Here is a 24,579-nt window from a genome sequence, read left to right on the forward strand (position 1 = left end):
CAGAATTTACTATTGCAAAAGGCCCCCAGTAACCTTTCTCCATTCTCCTAAAAAATGCAGCTATGTCAATCCACAACTCTTTAGGAATTTTATTATCAGTGGATGAAACTGTGGTTTTAATCTCTCAATATTGCTCCACACACTGTTTACAAATGTGAAACAAAGTAATGAGCAATCCGCATGCAAATTAATGTAGGGAAGTATATTTAGCCAACCACAACATGTCCAAACGTTTCCAAGACAAACAACAATCATCAGGGTGGCACAGAAATAACCCAACTCAAGCAAATTACATAATGTGAACATGAGACAAAAATAAGAAAGTCTGACTGTTTGATGTGCATTTGGGATCCAGGCAAAAATGATGCTAACTTTAGAATAGTGCTCATGTTAAGCAGTCTGTGAAAAAAACCTACTGAAATACATCATGTATAATATGAAAGCAGTTCCCACACCCTTGATGTGAAATTGTTTATGATTTCCTTTTACCTTTCTGCCAGCTATGTATCCTCCAGCTGCACCAAAACTCTTTGTGAATGTTCCCATTAATACGTCAACATCATCGGGACTCATTCCGAAGTACTCCACAACTCCTCGGCCCGTCGCTCCCACTGCACCAATGCTGTGAGCTTCGTCCAAGTAGAGGTAGGCTCTGTATTTCTTCTTCAAGGAGACGATCTCTGGCAGGCGCACGATGGACCCTTCCATGCTGCACATGGGGAGAATCAGGGATGAACAACAAACCCTGTACTCTTTCCGATACTGGCAGAAAACACAGTCATTAATTGCCTTATTCCACCAAAGCTCTTCTGGAATCTCAATTTTTACTTACAAGCCAAAGAAAACTTGCAACCCTTTCCCGCTTGCAAGTGAGTATAAAACAGTTAAATAGTTTTGGAATTCAAGCAATCAAAACCAGTCCGAAAGTCTTTGAATGTTTGTAAATTGTCAACATGTCAGAGGAGAGAAGGAAAGGTGAAAAGCAAGGGAGAGATACTTACCCAAAGCAGCACATTACAGTTCATCTCTACAAAACAAATATTATAAAAAACTGCTATAGTTCAGTCTGGTCCTTGCTTACTTCATCGTCAGCTACTGTGGCAATATTTGGGCATAATAGCTCTAGAGCAAATTCATCTGGTGCAGAGGAGTTGAGTCCAACATACACTGGAGATGGGCCATGTGAAACCCACAGCTGGTGCCATAAACTCTAAGCAATCCCAGCCTTCACAGAATCAGGGATTAAAACAGGCAGCTGAAACCCAGTCTTGCCAATTTTTGCTCTTGATATGTACTTTTTAGGAAATGTAGCCTGCTACCTAGTAATCAAAAAAAAAAAAAGTTTCCATTCCTTTTCTTTTTTACTTTCTTACAGCCATGCAGAAAAATGAAATATTTTGAACTGGCACAGGTTACTCAGAGAAGTTGTGTCCCATACCTGGCAGTGTTCTAGGCCAGGCTGGATGGGGCTCTGAGCAACCACGTTTAGTGGAAGATATCCCTGTCCATGGCAGGGGGGGTTGGAACAAGATGAGCTTTCAGGTCCCTTCCAACCCAAACCACTCCATGATTCTGTGATTAATAGTGTATTGAGATTTATAGGAATGAGAAAAGATGATAAATCTTTTGCACTGTTGGCAGTCATGTCAGTAAATGAGAAGACACAGAGGAGGTGTCCAGCAAAATGAAAGCCCAGGGAGATAAATAAGAAATGCTCTCTGATCCCATAAAGATGACATATCCAGAGTTTTGCTGTGAAGACTTGTGTCTTGAAAACCTTTGTGAGATGACTACAGCTACGCTTGGATATGCTCAGATGCACTCAGTATTCATTTCATAATGAGTTAAATGTGTTCTCTTCCACTAGCTCTAGTAAGCAGGTCTTTAAAAGCTAAAAACTTCCTATCAAACACAAAGTCAGCACGCTGTGTGCCAGGAAAACCAGGGCTCTTGTGGCTAAGGCCCACAGCTATGGTGTATCCACTTGCAAACTCATCAAGTTTCAGGTGAGCAGAAACATGGACTTTGGTCCCAAATAGCAAGTACAAAAGAGCAGTGCAATCAATAGTGTCCTGGGAATTTTTAGATCCTGGACCGATGACTTTCACAGGCTGCTTTGTTGCCACTCTACTTGTACTGTGCAGCTGGAAGTTTGGCACCACAAAAGGAGCACGATGTGCTTTTAGCACTCAGGAAATTTCTGACAATTTTAGTCCTTCTTCATCCTTTGGTCTTCTGAGTAAGCTTGGAAACTGTTTGGTCTCCAGTTTTGAAGGAGACCTGCCCACAGGCAAGTCTCCATCAGTGTAACAGCATGGGGGAGTAGCCGTAGACAAGGGTTGCCTGTGCTGTTCATACTGGGAGGTTCAGAGAGCCTGGCTGTGTGTGCCTGGAGGCATATTTTTGGCTGTTGGTGACTGCTGGCAAATCTTGCCCTTCTGTCTTGCCCAGCCATAAAAGAGGCAGCTGTGGGACTGTATGTTGGCACCATGGTCCCTTGCAGCAAAGAAGGGTGGGCTTGTACTGCAAGCTCCTGAGGACTGGGCTTTCTCACTTTTCCCAAATGGCACTTGGCAGCTGTGGGAGAAGCAACTTAAACCACCACAGCTATTTTCCTAGTGAATACAAGTCCTCACATAGCCCAGAGTCAAAGCATTAGTCAGCTAAAATGACACTGAGCCACTGGGTGTGCTTGGACATGCAGCATCCTACGTGCTGGGCTTGGCAGCTTTCAGCTGTGTCTGGTCGGTCTGCAGGAGAGCCAAGGAGCACCTCTGCAGAGGGAAGCACACTGCCATCCCACCCTCCACCTTCCAGCAATGCTTGGGCACAGAAGGACAAGAACAGTTTTTCCACATTTATATGGTCATCACTAGGCTTAGTGGCTCACAGAGATTCAGGCAGGACAGACAGCATCTAACTTCAAAAAGACAGGAGTAAAAAAATGGCAAATTAAAAATGCTGTGTATTTGTGTAATGGAAGGAAAGTTGTGCTGAATCCCAGAATACATGGAGCTGGTACATGGCTGATGCAAGATTTAACCATTTAGAAGATTTAATGAAAACTTTTCTTACTCATATGAGTAGGAGATTTCTCTTGGAACTCTAAGCTGTTTAGAGAAACAAGGTACTTGTATTCAGTTTCAGTTTTGAGTTACTGCTCTTGAAAGATGCTGGCTGACAAAAATGCAGTAGTTGACGGAGGTCCTAATGTGGCCTTGAAGTGTCCATGGAATAGATAAAGTGCTGCTGGAGTGCACATATTCTGTGCTGCCATTCAAACGTGTCAGCCCTCCTGACGCAGAGATGAGAACTGTTTTGCTGCCTGCTCTGTTCTTGGTCTCTCTTTTGACCCTGGGAGACGGTTAGTGATATGCACACCTAGAATTGCTTCAAGATAAAGCTCATTTCACATGATCCCTTGGGTAGCCCAAATAGAAAGCTTACTGAATCCTTCAGTAAATGTTGATGTCAAGTAGCTTAAACCAAAAAGCCAGAAATGAACTGTAATCGTTCTGTCTCACTCTGGTTGTGCCACACAGCTTTGTGTACAAACAGCTATTGGGTTCAAACGTATTGATCTGTTTCCAGATCTGCTCAAGCACACAGGGCATATAAAAAACCCCCAGGCACAGATGAACTCAAGCTGGCTCTGCCCAGGCCAGGCGTTCCCATTATGTGGTATGACATCCTGTCTTGTGGCACAAATTCTTAGCTTGGGGGCAGGGATGGAAAACTTCTAGATTGCAGCTGACCCTCATATCTCCCCTGTCTGGTGGACAGGCACAAAAACTTGAGTTAGTACACACTCATTTTGAACGTACTTCCAGAGGTGAGGAGATAATCCCAAATTTTGGGAACACTCCAGTTTGAAACTGGACATTCCTCCTGATGTAGCTGATGAATTGTGGACCCAGGTGCTTTGAGAGACAGGAGGTGTGTGCTTGGGATGTTCACTTCACTTGGAACGCAGGCTCACTCTTGACATGATACTGATGGTTTTTTTGCCCAGTTTATTTTGAAACTTCTTGGGAAAAGAGGTTTCTACATTCTGCTACATTACCGCAGTTTCCATTTTTTTTCCATCAGGAAAACTAATTGACAAATATTCCACCTGTTATCTACTTTGTAACAGCATCACTCAGCATCTCTAGACATGCCCTGGAGTACCACTGTCTTTTCAACATTTGAAGAATTTATCTGTTCCCCTTTCAGGCTAGTTCGTAATTGGGAAAATCCCTCCCTTCCTGGCCTGCTACTCCCAAGACATATACATTCCACTTTAACAGTTATTTTAGGTACTGTTTTCTTACATAAACCTTGTACATTCATACAACAATCTCTGTTTTGTAGTTTAGAGCAATAAATTTAAGGATATCTTTCAACTCTGCCCTCAAATACAACTCCTGACAATGAAATGATAGAAATGTTAACCTTTAATGCTGGTCCTTGGCCAAAGACATTAAATGTTACCTCATTCTTTTCTGGAAGTCCAGTCACTTAATCCCAGGAAATAAAAAATAACCCCAATAAATTTCCTACACTATTGGAACTTCTAATGCACATGAAAAGGCATTGGACAATATCTAACTGATCAGAGCTATTTTCTTAGCTGGAAGGGAAAATACACAAATTAAATTAAAAGCAAGGAAAAAACAAATGAAAACCAATCTGTTTTGATCAGTTTCTGATGCCCCATAACTCCTGCCCTGGGCCTTGGCCTATCTGACTCCTAAGTAAATATGCATGGCAGAGAGCAGAAGCCTACCACAAACCATGTAAGAACACAGTAACTGATTAATCCTGAACTGGAAATGGTAGAAGCCAAGGGAAACATTAGCTGGAATTCAAATAATAAAAATATGATTTAGCAAGTCAGTTTAACTTGTGCCCTGGTCATTGCCAAAACTTGTTCATGCTTTTTGGAGTCAAGATTGATGGCTAGATGGCCTCCCTCAGTCTGGAACACAAATGGAATATATTTGCTCCTAAGCTGGTCCAAGTTAAGAACCAGCTTTCACTAGGAGTTACATTTAATTTTGATGGTTTTTTTTTCCTTTTTAAGATAATAGAGACATTAAAAACCAAACAAACATATACTTAATGCTATTTATTTGACATGTTGCTTGAGTGCTCCCCAAGTCGAGGGGCTAATTGTGCCTTCAGTTGTAACCAAGCAAAATCTGTGGTTTATGGTACCAAACACAAGTCTGATTTCCAGAAATGCTCGTGTTGGCTAACAGTCACCCTTTTCAAATTTTGCCAGCTGGTAAGTTTAGGCTTATGCACAGTGTAAACACTTTAAGATACTCCTAATGGAAACAGAAGGCAAATTTCTTTCCATACCATAAACTTCACCATACTAAGACTATGGTGTCCCATATAACAATATTTTTTTAAAGAAGGAAAGCTTAGTGTTTTCTTTTACATCTCTGGAAAAAGCATTTCTGTAAAAATTTGCCAAGCCAAACTTGCAAATCAAGACATTTTAACTTTGAGAATGGCTCTGACCAAGTTATTTAAATTCTATATTTGCTCCCCCGTAGCATAACTTAAGGAAAAAAAAATAAAAAGCAGTATTAACTATTGTAAGAAGAATACATTAAATACACTCTAACTCCTCTTAAACCCTCTTGATGAATGCTAATTTGGCATTTGGCAGACCTTCAAGAAAACTAACACTAGCCAATATAGGGCTGGAAAATTTTAGTCTTTCAAAAATCCCAGGCCAAGAAAGGAAAGAACATACACACGAAAAGAGTAAGAGTATTTCTATTCTGTCCTTCTCCAGCTGTTTTTTTGCATATGAAAGGTTCTTAGCTACCAAGTGGCTCAGACTGCCCGGCCTGTGAGCCTGCTCCCGGCGTGCCACAGGGCTGCCTGGCTGCGCGTGTCCCGGGCTGGCAGAGGTGGCAGGGCCACGGCGCGGCGGCACATGGTGGCATTCACCCTCAAGTCACAGCAGATTTGCTTTACAACCAAACCACGCTCTACAATTTCTGATCTGCTTAGACCATGAAAACAACTAAGCAACCAGCCTCGCTACTGCTAGGGATAGTTTCCAATGAGACTATTAGAGAGCTGAGCTTTGTTTTTCTTTTACTTTATGCCTTTCAGGGCATGAGTGGTCTTAACATTATTTAGCCTTTATGGAGCTGAAGGAACTTTACTGTTCCTTTTAGTAGGTACTCTGAGGTTTAACATGCTTTTATTTTGCACTTCAACAGAAGGTTCTTTGAACTCCAGAAAATTAAATCTCATTTGAGAATGAACTGCAAAACTAAAGGAAAAGAAAGTTCTACAGCAAATATAAATCTGGAAATACAGTTATAAGTTAATGTAGTTAAATAGCCGACAGTGGATTTGTCCCACTGCTTGGATTGATCTGTGTTACCAGTCTACCTTCTTGCTCCCTAGTGGTCAATATTCAGGGTAAAGGATTTAAAAGTGAACAAAGCTCAGCAGCTGGAGCCTTTTCTGTCAGCCATGTGACCAATGGGAACATTTGTCAGTAAAATGTTGGTGGTCCACTTAATTTCTGCATGATCAAAGTCCTTAAATCTGAGCTTTCTTTTAGTAGTACCAAGCGATGTTTATTTGTAGTTTTGCTCTGTTTATTCTGGTTGAAAGGACATGTTCAGCCTGCTTTGGATCAGCTGATCTGCTGCCAACCTGTTTCACCTCTGAATGACACGTGTTTAGATAAGGACTGATTTGGTCTCTTTGCAGATGGAAAATGTTAGGCATAAAGAAAGCCCTGATTACTCTGAAGTTGTGATGACATGAGATCATAAAAGATTTATCACAAAAAAAAGCTAATTGGCTAAGCTGTGCCAGCGTTTTGCAGTAAAATGGCATAAGTGACTGCCCATCCAGACTGGCTGTATTTCAGCCACACATGATATGATCCCTACATATAAAGTTTTAATGCCACTTTTATAACCATGTCATGTCCTGTGGATGAGTGGTTCTGGTTCCCTTTTCCCTGGGGCAGGTCTCACTACTCCCCAAACTACCCTTCTCCTGCTCCCCCATCTCCTGTCATCACCCCAGTAGCCGTGCCTAGATCCCTGCAAAAACCCTCTTACTGTCCAAACCCCTGCTTCTTCAGCCCTTCCTGCCTTTCCCTTCTCCAACTCCTGCCCATCAGTGCCTCCCCTTCCACGAGCCCCCTGGCTGCCTTCCCAATGACCTTCTCCAGACTGGAGAAGTTGCCGGGGTGAAGCCCAGGATGGTGAGCCTGGCTGGTGCCACTGCTTTGCTGCTCAACTCCAGTGACTGTTTGCCTTTCTGCTTGGGTATAAGCTGCACCACAGGAGTGAACTGGAGTTACCTGACTGAGATGCTCTGTAATTATATTGTATTATTTATGCTGGTATTATCAGATGGATTCTCAAAGGCACTTCTCTCATTTGAATTCCTCCAGGGACCAGGGCTACATTAAATACCACTCCATAATTCTTTGAAAGCCAGTCTTTCAATTATTTTCCTGTTAAAGTGTGAGTCTATTAGATCCAGCACTAGTTATTAGAAAGGTGCTGATATCACTTAGCTTAAGTTTAGCTTGAGATTTAAGATTCCAACAGCTGGGCAAGAATTGGGCATGCAGACCTTAATTAATTCTGTGTAGTTGTCTTTTGATCTGCCCATGCATAACAAACAACTCCAGAAAGCTCAGCTTACTCACTTAGCAGAACTCCTCACCACCTATAGCTCCATGAACTCTATCACATCTGTCACAGCAAACATCACCTTATCTGTCTTGCTCTCACAGTACATCTCCCACTCCACTGTGATTTGCTAAATCAACATCGAGAACAATGTACAGGATCTAACTGGAGCTACAGGATCCAAGGTTCAGGATGACATAATGGAAATCAACATATTTATGAGATCACAGAATGTTACTGTAACTTCCACTCTCATTAAGATTTTCCTCAGATACCTACAGTCAGAGTTTGCCCCACTCAATTCATCATTCTGTCCTCAGAAATGATAGAATACTCATCTTTCTACAACATAAACATACCTGTAAATGCCCTCCACGAGGATGATAATTTTTCTCCATGCTCTGTGGGTGCGAGGCTGTCCATATATTATTGCATCCCTCAGCAACTTCTCGAGGCTCTGCATATCTTTATTTAAAAATAAGAAAAAGGAGGAAGGAAAAACATTAACAAAGATCTTTCTCAAGAACTTCCAATTTTCTCCTGGGCACTATTTTTCCTATACAGAAAAAGACAACATTACAAAACAATGTGTCCTAAAGATAAACTTCCTTTATTAGTAGGCAAGACCCAACAATTAATTTAATTGGCATGAATGCAATGTAGTGACAAAAAGAGTTATAAAAAGCTTCGAGTAATACACCTGCTCTGGGAAACTTTCAGAAATCCTTGGCATACATTTTTATTTAAAGGCAAAAGGGAATCACTTTGCTTCAGTACTGAGGCTAATTGCCAGCAGCTCTGTGTAGGGGTTGCTGATACTCATAATTTATCAAGGCTTCAATAGTGAGTTTTGGTTGCTTTCCAATCACAGGCTCATGAACAACAAACATTTCTTTAGCAAAGGTTTTAACAAGGCTGCACGAAGCACATCAGGATGGCAGCAAGAGAAGCCTTGTCCTTCTCAAGAAGGAAAGCAAGTGGAAGGTTGCTGATGAAAAAGGAAGAGACAGGTGGATACAAGCACATGGCATGGATACACTGATTTGGGGCCTAAATGCTTGGTGCTTGTGGGACTTCAATAAAAGGAGACCTGGAACAAGGTTATGATCCTTAGCTGATTTCTTAAGGGCTGAGTGTGGGTCACCTAAAAAAATTCTTGAAGGAAAGCCATTGAAATTTTGAAAAACGTGGAAAAAGCAAGAAAAAACACCACAGAAATCAGGGTCAGACCAAATGTGGCTCTCAATGCACCAGCATTCTAGCGTCTCTAATGAATGGACACTGTTCAAAATGAATTATTCTGGTACTTTTCAGGAATTTGGATTGGTACTTCAAAATGTTTTCCAAGAACATCCTACAGAGTCTCATAATATCCCAAGGAACACTACAGATCAGCTCAAACTGTGGCCTGAGAAAATCAATGGCATTTTTTCCCAATATAACCCCATTTGCTTCAGCAACACACCTTAACGCAGTTGATAAAACCTACTACAATAGCACAAAGTTAATGTGTAAAATGAATTGTCCCAAGCAAAGAAAACACACCTTAGAAATATTAGTATTGATCTCTACTTTGGTTTCTGCCCGAGGGGAATGGGGTCGTTTGCACATTAAGTGCCCATCGTGAGTAACCTGTGCCCTGAGAGGTGGCCAGGTTATGACCCAAACCCTTCCACATCCTGATGCCTCACCTGTCCCCAGCAGCATTCAGTGATGTTGATGAAAGGTGAAGTTCTCAGCAACAAAACTGCCACTCTGCACCTTCCACACTGCCACAAGGACCGAGCAAGCCCTTGCTGTACTCTACAGAGCACAAAATAGGCATGAACAATACCAGTTGCCCCTTATTTCAGTGGTGCAATCGCCTGCACAGCTCAGTGAGCTCCGAGACAGAAACGCTGTTAGGAATGATGCACACAGCACGCTTTCCACTAGATGGCAACCAAGGAAACAAAAGTTTTTTGGTGCTTTAAAAGGGAAAGTTATAACCAAGCTGAGCATTTGCAGCTGCTCACGTTGTCTTTTGTTTCAAGAAGATAGTATTTAGAACTCCTCCTAAAGGGCTCCCTCAGAATGACAGAGAGCTCACAGTAAAATTTGGACACCCCCTTTTCTCCACCGAATTGTTCTCTACTGTTGTCACTGTCATCTATATCCTTTTGGGACCTTTCAAATCCTCTTCTGAATCACACAGGGTTTTTCAATTCAGTGTTCTATGTGTCAGTCCAGATTGGCTCTTGACTTCAGGGAAGTAATTTTGCCTCTGAGCTAAAAGCATGGCTTGAAGATTCAGTTGTTTCAGCACACATTCACATGAAAAAAAAAGGAAAGAGGGGATGAAGTGAAATGTATAATTCTGTTTTAGAAAATACAAGGCTGTGAATAGCTTCTCTGTTCAAACTACTGTGGAACATGAGACCACAGACTGGGGAGAACCTCTCTGAGGGATGAGCTTCCCTGATTTTACACATAAGATAGTCCTGCTGGAGTACAGGCTACGGACATGCCTGTTTGCAGGGTCAGGGCTATTTCACTTTCTTTTCAATATCTCATTCCAAAAAACATATACATGTGACCCTTTCTGAAGCCTGTAATAGTCAACACATAATCTGTTCAGGTGCAAATGAATTTTACTGACCTATTGGCTCTGTGCCTCATTTGAAAAGGGGAAATAGGCAGGAAGAAAAAATCTGTAACTTTAAATATTCCCCACAAAAGGCTGATTCCATTCTTCAAAGTGAAGACAAAGTGCTCTATGTGTTTGTGCTTAGGCTTTTCAGAAAGCAGGGATATACTGAATAGCAGGAAAAACAACAGTGCAACCCCAGGTGACTTTCAGATATCAAATTATTTACCCATTAAATATAGTTAGATTGAGAGACATTAGGACATTAAGATGATGAGCTGCACGAGTCCATCTTGAATAACCAGTTATAGAGAAAATAACAGTCCTTCCTTGTTTGACCATCACCAGCCCAGGGTTTTCAGTGGCAATGGCCAACAACTGCTCACCAGCCCAGGAGCTGGTGTTAAGAATTTGACTTGAGCAGTCTGTCAAAGCACAACCAAATCTGTCCATGTTTTGCTTTCCACCTTGTCCTTATAGCATATTGTCCAGATATGGAGGGAAAAGTTTCCTAAGAGGGAACAGTGGATCTATCAATGGGTTGGTGGACTTGCATAATCCTTGTTCGGGATTTTTCAGAGTTACTTCAGGAGAAAACAAACTGCCAATGGGCTGGAGCGAGTCTGGACCTGGGCAGGCAGCGTGTCATGCTGCCTCCAGTGCAGGTGGGACACCAGGCTCCTGGAGGGAGCACAGCACGCTCAGGGAGACACGGCGTCTCCACCCCTCATCCTTACACTGCAATGCTGGGGATGTCATCACCATTCCTCTGCGTGGGCTGGCAGCTGAATCCTGTTTAATTAAAATAAACAGGCTGCTACTACTCTTGTCACATTCTTCTTTTCGCGTTGTGCTTGTAACTCTGATTTTCAGTTTCTCCCCTTTTGCACTCTCCTGCAAGTTCTTGCAGACCCTGTGGCTACACATGGATATCTGTTTGGAACGTGGGAGTGGTGATCACTGCAGCCTCAGTGACAGTCTGAGACTGCCCTCCCTGCCCCGCAATAAATACCAATCTCTCTGAAAGGAAAGGGCACTGGCTCAAGAAAGCTCCCTGCTCACACTTGGCAGGTCAGACGTGGCTTTCTCAAAGCAGAGAGGACAAACGCAGACACAGCGTGCAGGGAGCAGGACAGACCAGTCTCCTTGCCCTGGTGGCGTCTGTATGTGTCACAGGGAAATACACACCCAACTGCCGTCCACCTATCTGGGCAATAATCCTGTCTCTGATAGTGGCCAGAGGCTTCAAGAAGCACAAAACTCTAGTGGGTAATGTGCCTTTCATCCTGCTCTGTAATAGCTGTAACACTGCCCTCCCTTCTGAAATTCAAGGCCTATCTACACACTTAAAAAAAAAAAATATTAAGGAACCATCCTGTACTAAGCCACCACAAACTCTTTGGGTTTTGTAACCAAAGAGATCTCTTTCTCATTTTTACATGTTTATGTATCTCTTTCATTTCCCTCCTATTTTATTTGCTTGCTTGATTAGTTGCACTTAGTTTACCAATTTTCTTTTTCTTTTTTCCTCTTCTTTCCTTCGTTTTAGCCAGAGAATATATTTACACTGAAAAATGAAGGACTTCTGCCACTGAGAAGTTCCTTCAGTATTAACTACAACTCCTCCAGGTAGCTGTGTTTTCTCTTTAAGGTGTCCTCATGGCACTTGTATCTGAACTCCAAAGCAGTAATTTGACTGAGTAGACTGAGAAATGCCAGAGTTGGATTAACATAAATTCACAGTTGTTGTCCAAGTTGGAAACTGTATTTTGTATGGAAACCTGGACAGCTCACACCTGCATCACAGACTTGTCATCAACCACGTGATCTGTGAGAAACTAAAAAATCCCTTACTACTTTCACAACACTGAAAAAGGGCATAAGGAGGAGCTAGGAACGTTTTGCCCTGATTCCCATTTCAGATGTGGAGTCAAGCACCAGATTAGAGGCTGGATTTTCACCAAGGTGCTTGGTTATACTTTGCAATTCCCTGCCTTCTTCATAGGATCCCTTGTTCTGATTGCTCAGTGAAATGCCCTTGCAATGAAGAGAACTGGAAATATTTTTCCCCCGTGGCCTGATTTCTGTACCTTGTCACAACATTCCCACAGACAGTTCCGGCAATTGCAAATCTAAACCTGAAAATGGGACTGCAATTGAGTTGCCTGATGCTGCAGGGGAAAAATGCAGTAGAATTAGAAAGAATAAACAAATCCTAAGCCTTGTATGGTGCCTTCTTTTACAGGCTGATAAGAACAGAACTCACTTGGATATAGTTAGTCCATAACACCCTCATCTGTTCACTGAAGGAACACCTGATACTGGTATGAGACCCAGAACTGCTGTGAGAGACACTCCTTGATAAAATCACAGGCGGATTGATTAATGGTTAAATATTTGGTTTTGCTTTTCAGGTTTTATTGGAAGTATTTATTTATTGTTACTTACCCAGATAAAGATCGGAGGTCCTGAAAAAGGGCTGTAAATGTATGGTGTTCTTAAAAGAGTGCCTTAGAAATTAAAAAAAGCTAAAAACCAACAGGGGATAAGTCAATCTCTCCCTGAGCCAGGAAGTAAATCCTGAGTTTAGCCCCCATTTAGCTGAAGGACCCCCATGCCTGTCACTTGGGGAAGGTGGGAGAGAATCCCTGGAGCCCAAGGCTGGTGAAGGTAACACCAGAAGCCTTCTGGCAAAAAACTAACCAAGGCCAGGCCACTACTACCCCAGAGGTGGGGAGAGGTTTTAGCCTCCCACTTTCTCCCACTGCATACTGGCTGTTGGACTGTGCTGCTGCCTGCATTCCCAGTGCAGCAATGCAGCTCTTTCCCATCTTCCCAAAGAAATCACTGCCTGGGAAGTGGTAACCTGAGTGGTGTCCACACCACAGCAGGGGAGACAAAAGGCAGGTGCTTTATGGGCAAGTTAGAATGATTTTAGTCCACTAAAGCACATTTAGGACTGCTTAGACCCTTAAATAAAATTGAAAAAAAATTAAAATCCCCTAGGCCTTCCTCAGAGCAGAGGCTCAAGGGAGCTGAATGTTGCTCACAAAAACCTCACAAATGCCTGCCACAGAAAAACTCCCTGAAAGGCCAAAACCCCTGTGCCAATCCTGCTACGACCTGGGCAGGGTGAAGAGTAGAGACAGTGCTAGTGAGAGCCCACAGGAAGGGAAGGCCCTGTCCAGTAGTTTTTAGTTATGGGGCTAAGATGGAATACTCTCTTACATTTCTCTCACATGGATGATCTGTAGGTGTGTGCCTGTGCATTTCTCTCAGGCCTGTAAATTCCTGTCTGTTTACAGGGAAGGGATTGCTCACTGGCAGGCAGGATGCAGGGCACATTCCTCTGTCCAAATAAAAACAGACTTAGAGGTCCACAGCACATTTTTGTTCCATTATTCACCTTAAGGCTTGTAAACCTTCTCATACACCTGTGCAATTTTTTTGTCAAAAAGGAGAGATATCTGGATGCCTTTTATTTCATCTAGGAAAAGCATAGAGGTCTAAGAATTTTGTCTGTTCTAGAAAAACTACTCAAATTTTTTATGGAAAGTGTAATGTCTAAGAGAGCTACTCACTTATTGAAATAGAACTTCATTAACTTTTTTAAGAATAAGAACTACATTATACATAATTAAGGTAATAGGTAGATTCCTTCTTGTCTTACAAATGAAATAATTCTCTATTAATAATAAAAGAGTAATTATTTACTTTTGAAAGATGAAAAATCAATCCAATATTACAGATTTTATGCTTTGAAATAAAGTAACACAGTTTTACAGAATTAGCTGTAGCACAGCCTTTGAAAGATGAAGGTGTTTCATAGCAATTTTAAAATGGTAGATTTTACTCTCTTTTCCGTGAAATATTTTTATCATAGAACAAAGTTTTGTATAATTTTTCTCTGACAAATAGTTTTTCCATAACAGAGCAGGGAAAGGAAAGAGGAGAGAGATTTATACGCTTGTTAGAACCTGATGGTGAAATTGATGCTTATTAAAGATCTTAAAGCAGTAACTTAAAGTGCAAAGTTTTCTATTCGTGCACAGGGCCAATACAGCACAAGGAGCCTTGCTTTCACATCAAGCAGTGTGACACAGAGCATGGCTCAATTCCCCTATTCCTAAGCATGACAATGACAGCACGAGCATACTCTGACAATTTGGGCATGCCTGTATACATCATATACCCACACAGTAGCAAGAATGAATCTGGGAGCATACGCAACACAGCTCTGATCTAACAAAACAAACATCTGTCTAACTGAAAAGAAACCTCCCAACCCAAGCTGGAAGTTTTGGTTACTTAATTAATACAATTTTGGCCCTTAATTTATTTGCTGTACTGACTTGTTTACACTACTCCCTGACAGACCCAGAGAGAACAAGGCTGTCTGCTTCATTTTGGGTGAAACCATGCATCGTACAAAGGCACTTCCTGCTGTATTATGCTTTCCACATCCTATTTCCTCCAAAGCAAAAGGCACCTACATACATCTCTGTGTGTGTGATTTTAGATGTTAGTGATGTGTACTCATGAGTATGATTAAGGAAACATTAAAAGACAGAACTTTCTAACCATAGAACTAACAAGCTGAGAGACTCACAGAGGGCTGAGAGAAAGCATGAGCATGTGAAGCTTTCTCACATGAAGTGTTCTCTAAATGCAGCTTAGACTTGAAACTACAAAATTGTGACAACAAAAGCTGTCACTCAATTCCAAACAGTATTTGCAAAATTTTCCACTGTTTTATTTTGGAAATAAGTTAAGGCAATGTCTCAGCAATGGCATACACGACTGTCTTTGGCAAATAAAGATCTCTAATCTAGATACTAATGAGTTTTTCCAAAGCTTTTCCACTTGAATGGGCTTCCCCTGAGGTTTGCCAAGATTCTTAAAGGAACTGTCTGCATTTTCCAGTGCTGGATTAGTGCTGTTTGGGTAGCTCACTATTATTTTTAGGTTCACCCATTATTCAGAAGAGCATCAGATTTATTTACTGTCAGTGCAACAGAAGCTGGTTAGGTATCAGGTTCTGGGGAGGGGAATGAAATATTGAGAGATGGTTAGAGACCGAATTCCTTAAAGAGAGCGTGACAGCTCCAGGTGATATCTTCACAGCTTAGAGTAATAAACTCCTCAAACTGTGCTTGAATGTGCTTTGAAATGATGTGGGAAGTGACAGAAGCCAGCTGGACTGCACGCAGCATAGGTGGGTGGAGAGGCTGAGAACATTTGGATTTGGGTAGTAAGAGGTCAACCTGCAAGATGTGATGTAAACCTGATTGAATGGGAAAAGGCTTTGGACAACTAAGGAAAAGTTGAGAAAAGACTGGTGTGGCAACCATGCTTAGTATATCCAGATTTGTGGAAGCGGACCAAGTTGGGGTATGCTACAGGTTAATCTATGAATAATTAATTCTGGAAAAATATTCATGTTCAGATGGTCTTTAATTCTTGAATGATCTCCAGAAATTGCTTCTTGCTGAAATTATGAATAGATATTAATTATAACAACATCTTATATTATAATTATAGTGTGCTTTTCATTCCAACTCATCCTTAGGCCTTTTACAGCATATGCATAATTCATTTTTGCTCCCCTTGGGCCTGAACACAACACTTAATAAAGAGAAGGGATTGTATTAGCTATTAAGAAAGGTAATCAGACCTCTCTTCTGATTTCTCACCACTTTTCTAGTTTCTAAACCTTTCTTGCAATCACTTTCTGGTGGCAGCAGTGAGGATGGAAAAGGGAATTGCAATGGGGAATAAGGGAAAAGAACAAGGTCTTGCCATCAAAGGCAGTCCCAATGTCTGAGAGTAACCACAGCAGCTTTAACAAAATAAAAGTTAAAGAGCATGAGCATTTTATAAGGTAACTATACAACTGCAAATTAATGTGTGATTTCTACACTAAAATTCTATTTCAAAGAATATTTGGGATGATGCTCTTCATATAACCATCTGCATCTTTGCTATTAGATCCCTGGGAGTTCAGAGTAACTGCTTCAAAGGAATGCCAAGTTAAGGTAATTCTGGTTTCACTGAACCTGCTGGAAACAGAAGCATGTTTCTGTAATTGTGTTTCTACTGTTTGGGCTACAATGACAGTAACAATAAAACTTTTATGACAGCACACAATCATTCAGCAAGTCAAAAAGACACAATAGCAATTATAGTATTGCACTATTAATTTTTCCCATCAGAAACCACTCCTAATATTAAATGGTTGATCCTCCTGCCTGGACAAAAGTATCATCCAGGAACTGACAGCAAAGTAAGCATTGAAAGAAAGCATTCTTGCCTTTGAGATGTGAACAACTCTGTCTCTAATTTTTCCAACTTCAATACTCACTATTGTGCTTGAAGATTCTAATAGTGGCACCTGAAAGCCTCGCACCAAGAACGAGAGAAGTGTGGTTCAACTCATCACTTAAAATGAGGCAGCCCTGTGGAGAAGGAGTACAGTGAGCATCTGCATGAACTGGGAGGCTGCTGACACGTGGGCATGTGTGTGCCAGCACAGAGCATTGCACCAATTAAGCTGTAAGGATTAAACATGAAATGAATTTTCTGCCACTTTCCTGAAGGTGCCAGGGTGCACTGCAAAGGCAGGCAGAAATAATGGGATCAGATTCTCAGGCATTCCTGGTGGTGAAATGCTTCTTGTAACTGGCAAGCAGCAAATAAGCCTATTAAAGATTGAGTGCTTTATAGTAACATCAGGTGATGTTGCTTACTCCATCACCTGTCTACAGCCCATTTCGAGTTGTAAAGAAACTGCAGCCACCACCCCACACATAAAGACTGTGTGACAGCAGTGTAAGGAGGAGTAGTACTGAGGCTGGACTGACATCAGCAGTTTGGACTGCAGAAATGAGATCAGGAGAGACTGATGCCTTGTAAGTCCCACCTCCACAAAGATGTGGGTGAAGTTTAGGAACCAGAGTCTTCCTCTGGTAAATGCATATAGAGTTGACCTGTAGTATCCTTTCTATTAATTAACTCAGTTGAAAACTCATTTTGTTTTTTGGAAACAAAAATAGAAATGCGGGAGAAGTAAATTTGTATATTGTACTAACAAGGGGCAGGACTCACAGCTGAGTTCCAAACCTTGAGCCCTTGTTTAGCTCTGCTTTCTATTAACCATGTTTCGCTGTCCTTCATTACCCAAAGGGCAACACATCATTAAGCAAAAACTTATTCTCGAATAATGGATTAAGCCTAGGTTGAGAGATGCTCACACAATCCCCCTAGACACTGGTATGCAGAACTAACAGTAAGTGCAGATTCATCTTGACAAGAAAATGTAGCTGTTAGTCTTAATTATAGAGGAAAACATAGGAGTAAATCTCTCAAATATATGGTGGATAAATAATATTTGTAATATATAATACATAATAATACTGTATAATAATATATACTAACTTGTCAAGAAAAAAAATACAATACATATTTATTATCTTTATTTGTGCCACTTATATCTAAATATCCCACCTCTGACAGAAGCTTGAATCTCTACATGAGGCCAGGTAAGGGAGGGAAAATTATTATACAGCTAAGCAAAGGACAAGTACCTCACACTGTATACCTGCAATTTCATAAATTTACCTTCATTAATTCTCTGTATCTGTTCCCTTTTAAACTGCTGGACAGGTTCTCCAGCACTGCAGCAGACTGAAGTTCATGTTCTGGGCAGCTGAAGCAACTCTCCCTGCCCAACACTTGTAAACACGTATTTTAGAGATCTCTTGCAAAAGCTGCATTCATCTTCAACAGCGAGTGAAGAAGTGACTTCACCTCTACACTGGTGTTTCAGAAGAAGTCTTGGTCATACACCTCAAACTGAGCTCATTCCATTTCCACCAAGAGGGAGGTCATGTTTTGTATTTGCATGGCACACTTCATACTGTTGCCCAGCTGGACGAGCTGAGGAGGAGTTACCCACTTCCCAGCTATCAGCACAGTGCATCTGCCTGTGATCTCCGCAGTGATCAGTGGCAGGATGATGGATATCCATGCCTTTGAGTTAGGTACTCCAAACTGGAGATGAGGTCCCTTTGGCACCAAGTAAGAGCCCAACTTTTGTAACATGATGGCAGCTTTAGACTTGCATTTCCTGCCAGCTTTCTTCGAAGGGCTGGCTGGAGCTCTGTTCGCCAGGAATGCTAAGCACTGTGCTTTTTCTTTTCTCAAAGTGTTGTAAACTCTATCCTAATCATCATCTTTCGTCACAGGCAGCTGGGCAAAATCTCAGCAAGTAGCCCAAATACTTCATCCCACAACACCTGGACATGTGATTCAACATTTGCTTAATTTTTAGGGAGAAACAACTTCACTGAGAGGAGCTAGACAGCCATGTCACCGATCCTTAAACAGATGTTAGGTATGTGCCATAGCAACACTCAGCGCTAGCACAGATGATAAAGGAGCCTATTTAAAGTCACGAGGTCATCGGCTTTATGACTCACACATTCCTGATAGCAAGCTTTGTTCCTCGATCGAGCCTTTCCACTTACTGAAAGCCTAGAATACTGCAACAGTAGTTAAAACAATTAATAAACGATTGCTCTGCATGTTCCTGAAGGAAGTACTCACCTTTCCAACAAGGGCTGGAATATTCATCGAGTTAGTTGCAAAGCCCATGCCAAACACCATAGCATCTTCCACACCAAGGAACTTGGCCACAAGTTTCTCTAGCTCTACATGTTTGTCTAGGGTGCCTGCAGAAATAAGCACACGGAATATTAAATCTCATTAAACTGTGAAAGTTATTAAGACACAAAACATACAAAAGAACAGGCTAGAAGTGTGTCATTAAGCTCTACGACATTAAGTTCTAATGAAGGTCTTCCATTTGTATCCTGTGCATGTGGGCTAATGCAAGAGGTGCAAACCAGCTGTGACTAATGCTAACAAACACTGCTGCTGTTAAGGCAGCAAAGCAGTTGCTATGGGAAAAAGCTTCCTTTTCCCGTAATAACTTTTGACATAGTTTATTCTGAAGACTAATTTTTTTTGTCTTTTTCTCTCCCCTGCAATGAGGGTAAAAATACCTCCTTTTTGCAAGAAATGTGGGACAAACATTTTAGGCATTCTTGAGTTCTCTCGATGTGAAAACAAATACGGGTGACAACAAAACTCTCCCTTTTTTATTGCCTGCCTATGTATATGTACAAAATTCTTAATTAGGATTTTATATGGATAGACAAACAAAAGCAGTCTCCATATTTTTCTGCTTTGGAAAGTAAAAGCTATTCCACTCCCCATAACTGATGATAACTCTCCTCTTTCCTTCCTCTCAACAGGAAACATAAACAATAATGCAGCACTAGAGAGCCTTCTTAATTGCATGTTAATTATCTAATATTAGTGCCTGAAGTCTCCAAACAAGTAAGGTGCTCCAACTATCCAACAAAAACAGTATCCTTTCTGCCCAACTCACAGCGGAGGATGACGAAATACAAAAGGCAAACAAACAAAAGAGTGGTGTTAAGAGACTGAGATAACAGATAGCTTTGAACAGTAAGGAATCATCTCAACTTGCCAGCTCTCTAGTCCTTGGTTGCCTGGCTGTGCATTGCAGGGACCAAGGCAGAAGGAGCTCTTACAGGATGATCTGTGGGGAAGAAAAGAGAGTGGCCTGTGGATTCTGACAGCATTTCCCCTATGAATAAGGCTGTAATCAGAGAACAGAAGAAAAGAATTAGGCAAGTGAATATGTTACCTCACTTGCACTGCACAAACTGATGCCACAATAACATAAAGTGAATTACAATGGATGGGACAGGAAAGCTGTGCTCACTGTGATGAACAAAGGGCAGATGAAGGAGGAAAGCAGAAGCTTGGCTAGAGTGTCTCAACAAGAATGATGAGTCAGGAAGATGATCTTACCTTCACCATGGAGCAGAGCTCATTAAAAAAATCAAATATAAGTGGCAGGAGAACAGTTTCAGCAACAGCACTAAGTCAGCTGGTTACAGTGAAGCAGCGTTTTCATTATTTTTTCTCATTAAATATCTAAAGTCAGAATGACATCCGTTTGGAAATAGACTGTGACAAATATCTATCACACAGGCAGGTAACTCTCCAACAATCAGGGAGATAAGGAGCAAGGGTCATGTGGCTTCTTGAAAAACGTGGATTACATGGACAGTAAAGGACAGCAGTGCTGAGATTTTGCCAGGGCCCTCCTGGGCTGTGCTAGACCAGAGCCTACTCCAGCAGAGCTTCAAGAGTGAGTCTGCACTCGTATCACACTGCATCTACCTGGAGCTGGGTTGTCTCTGTGCTCTGAGAATTAGGTAGTGTGATACAGAAAAGGTGGCTCTGCAGAAACTCCACTACGTGTGAGCTGAGTTTGTGTGAAGCTCTTTGAGGATGGCTATTTTTTGAGTTTGTACAACCCAAGATACACAAGGGTATGAGCTGGCTCTGCACACAGCCACTGTTTAGTAGCCAGGCTCCATGAAATACAAAACAGAGCTGAGCTGCTCACTGGGAATGTGGGTGAGAATGTCTTAACTTGTAAGCCCAGCAGAACTCAGCACGTATTTCTGTGGTTAGTTCTGTATTTTTGCAAATTGGGCCCAGCTAGTTTTCAACCTGGTTACAGTTCTCATTGACAACTAAGAGTTCCAGCATGATCAGCTGCCTTAGTGTTCCTTTCACGTGTTATTTTGTCACTTGAGGGCTATCAGCACACAAAAAGGAGATGAAGTCGGAAATGGAAGCTTGAAGCCAAGCACACTACGGTCATTGCTTGAATTAGAAGGTTTGTGAAAGCATGAGAAACAAGCAGTGCGTGCTTTGCAAGGCAGGCATTTTAAGGCATGACACAGTTGTCCCTGACTATACCAGGGCTAAGTCTGACACTACTGGGGTGGAGTTAAATTGCTTTTTCGGGTTGCATCACATGTTTTCTGTTGTTGCAAACAGGAAAAGCCTGACTCAATACAGATTGTTCTGTTAAAGCTCCTGTTAGATGACCCACAAAGGAACAGCACTTTTTGGAGCTATTTTTATTGATTTTGTCATGGTGAAGAATGAGACATTCTGAAAGTGACTGATTCCTACTTACTATTTACTGATCCTAAGAGTGAATGCAGATGATATTGTACATCACTATTGCCTACAAATCCTGGAATACAAATTGAAATTGGTTTGCAAAACAAAACCCTGAATGACAAGGATTTGCAAAACGAGCCCTGGTTTTGAATCATGCTAATTACCGTGGCAATATTGTTGGTGGTAGGTAAGGTGTTGCAGAAGCAATACAACACACACCAGTACTGTCAGTGGGAGGTTCGTGACAGCTGTGTACATCGAACAGAGTTGAAAAAGCATATAATTATGCTTTTAATTTAATCATATCAGATTTAATTTAATCATATCAGACGATACCTCCACACAGGATGTCCTTGGACACTCTATAAATGACACCAATTCCATCACCTCTCTTCATTGGAAGAAACAAGGGGGCAGGTGTGTGCTGCTGGGATGAGGCTTGTCCACTAGCATTCCCGGCTGTCACAGCCACCGCCACGACAAGCATAAGCAGCACTACCAGACAGATGCAAATTTGATCCAAAGGAACTGGCACAAGCTGAAACATCTCAGCATCTAAAGCTACATAACAAAGGCAGTAATTACACAGCTCTTCATTAAACACAGCCTTAGAGATGTCAAGTGAGGCTATCCTGGCCCTTAGAATGTTTTGTGTTGTACTAGATTCAAGGCCAGTATCGTGATCTGATGAATGAATAGTGATATACTGGCTACATTTTTTTTAATACATTGTATACACAGATACGTTTTATGCTTGCCCTATAAACAGACATTAGAATTTCCCCACTGACTGACTACAGCTTGGCTTGACCCAACAAACGAGGACACAACTCAATAATATACACCAAATCACCCGGAAAGATTTAAGGAAAAAAAAAAAAAAAAGGTAACTGCATCTTTAAGAGACAAAATTAAATCCTTTTGAAAGTTATTCTTCCCTGCTGAACAGCTGTACGTAATAGAGTATAGCAGGAGTTACTGTGATCTGAGACTATATAGGTATTAAGATCAAAGATCATATCAAAAGTGGACTTTCACAATGAGAACCACCTCCACAGATTCCCACACTTCTCAAAGCAAACCCCCTCCTTTTCAAAATCTGGTGACCCAGTTCCCTCCATTAACTTGCCACTGCACTCTGTTGACAAGGAACATGAAGAACACTGTGTTTTGACAGGCTTTTTCATAGACTTACCCATGCTGTTGGGCTGAAAGTCACTGTCAGACTACTAGACTGATAAAGCTGGAAGATGGACTTCCCATGATCCATACAGCCATTATTTAGTTTGACATTTTCAGCTCGGACAAGATGGTTTATGCCACTGGTTAATCTGCCCAAGACAGTCTTTCAGGTTCTTATACACCAATGACACAGACTGGTTGAACTGCCAACATGGGCAACAGCATCTTGTAATAGAATTTTATGCTTGGAATTCCAAGACCCAAAGAAGACAGGGAAATACCTGCTCGCCTCAAGTTAAACAAAAGCTGGGGGAGGAAACTGATATAAGCAACAAGCCCTTGAAAGAAAAAAGAACAGCTGGGAACCCTACGCACCCCTGAGGTGACTCACCAAGGTGAATGAGAACCATTACACTATGAAAATGAGGGCTTGTCAGCAGCATCCTTGGGAGGGTGGGGAACAGAACAAAGCACCTGAACCTCCTTGTCGCATTTGACACTTATGGACATAAACTCACTCTGGTAAGATGCTTGTCAGAGTTGAAAAAATCTGTATTATTGAAACACATACACGCTTTTACAAAAGCAAGATTGGATGAGTTATCAAGAGAAGAATGAAGAAACAGAAGCTGGAGAAATGGTATTATTTCTTTACACTGTGTTGCCAGAGTAGACGATGCAGATGGTATCACTGTCCTACAGAGCCACCACCAGAGGAAAGCCTCAACTTGTAGACTGAGACATGTTGGAAAGAGAGGGAGAGAAGCACACAGTAATGTTATGTAGTTGCCTCATTTGACACTGTATGTGCAGAAAAGAGTCCTAAAATAAAGAGGTTTTGATGAATCATTTGATAGAAAGGAAATGCTCAAGTTTTCTAAACATTGCTACCAACTGACAGGGCTTTCATACCACAAAGATGCCATGGGTGCCATATATCTAATAATGTACCTGTGTAATTTATTGATTCTCAGAAAAAAGGTGGATTAGTTTTAAAAAACCTTCCAGTTGAATTTAGATCTTCTGGTTTTGCTTCCTTTTTTTTTCCCTTTAGAAAAACGCAAGGTTAAAATTTCCAGTTTAAATGGAGCTGCTTCATGCTAAAGCCTGTATGGCAGTATCTTAAGTATCTAAATACTTGCATGCCGATAACATCATATATCGGCGATATTTTAGGTATTAAACAAGTCACACAACCCTTAACTCCTACAGATGCCTTCAATTCCACCTGCCAGCAGATGGACTATCCAGACTATTAATCTTGTTTTGCAAAGTATACTTTTGTAATGGTGAAATACCAGGAAATATCCTGACCCAATGATCCCAAGTTGTTCGTAAGTTGTTCATAAGTTGGATTAGTTATTTATGAGAGGGTAGGTACAAAAAAGGAAAAGGCTGTTAGTAGGAGATGACAAAAGAGAATTCTAATGTTTCCTAATTTATACCATACCCTATCAGAAAATAGCTAAGATTATGAAGAGTGTGTGTGTGTGTGTGTGTATATATACAAACATGCACACAAATTCTCATTTTTGTGGCTTTATTTCTCCTTAAGATCCTACTTGGAAACCGTAAATTATGGAAAATTCAGTTCTTTATCTCTTTCTCCTAACTGAAAAATGAAACATTTATTAATGTTTGTACAGTATTATGTTTAAAATGAGCCCTGGCACTAATTAAACCTTTGAAGTAGTATAAAAGAAAGAACGGCCAAATAGTTATTTTTGTCTTTTTGAAATGCTGCTAGAAATTCATATTGGGCCTTAAAACCCAAAGGAAGGAGGTAAATAGGATTGAGCTACTTTTGTAGGTTGAATGTTGGCACAGATTTTCAGATCTACTTTTTAGAAATGAGACCACAATCAAGTGTAAAAATCCTCAAAGAAAAAGCCCTAAAACTGAGTGCAAGTTAGGTGTTAAAGGGTAGTCTCCTAATATGCCCTCCAGAGTGAATCACCCTGCAAGTGTTCTGTGCAGGCTCCATCTTGTCTTTTGGTCCAAGGCATAATCACAGGAGAAGGATTTCAA

The 24,579-nt window shown here is 41.2% G+C and overlaps 1 protein-coding gene across 6 annotated transcripts in view; it reads right to left on the reverse strand.

The window, feature by feature from the left end:
- Positions 1 to 24,579, reverse strand: part of SPTLC3 (serine palmitoyltransferase long chain base subunit 3) — an 89,164-nt gene that overhangs the window by 19,903 nt on the left and 44,682 nt on the right. For all 6 annotated transcript variants that reach the window (XM_032103663.1, XM_032103665.1, XM_032103666.1 and 3 more), the window contains 4 exons: positions 18,901 to 19,025; positions 16,658 to 16,751; positions 8,030 to 8,135; positions 490 to 709 (listed from right to left, as the gene is read on the reverse strand). In XM_032103663.1, coding sequence (XP_031959554.1) covers positions 490 to 709; positions 8,030 to 8,135; positions 16,658 to 16,751; positions 18,901 to 19,025 — 545 coding nt within the window. The remainder of the gene's footprint in view (positions 1 to 489; positions 710 to 8,029; positions 8,136 to 16,657; positions 16,752 to 18,900; positions 19,026 to 24,579) is intronic.

This window comes from Corvus moneduloides, chromosome 3 (genome assembly GCF_009650955.1).
Source record: "Corvus moneduloides isolate bCorMon1 chromosome 3, bCorMon1.pri, whole genome shotgun sequence".
Taxonomy (NCBI): Eukaryota; Metazoa; Chordata; class Aves; order Passeriformes; family Corvidae; genus Corvus; species Corvus moneduloides.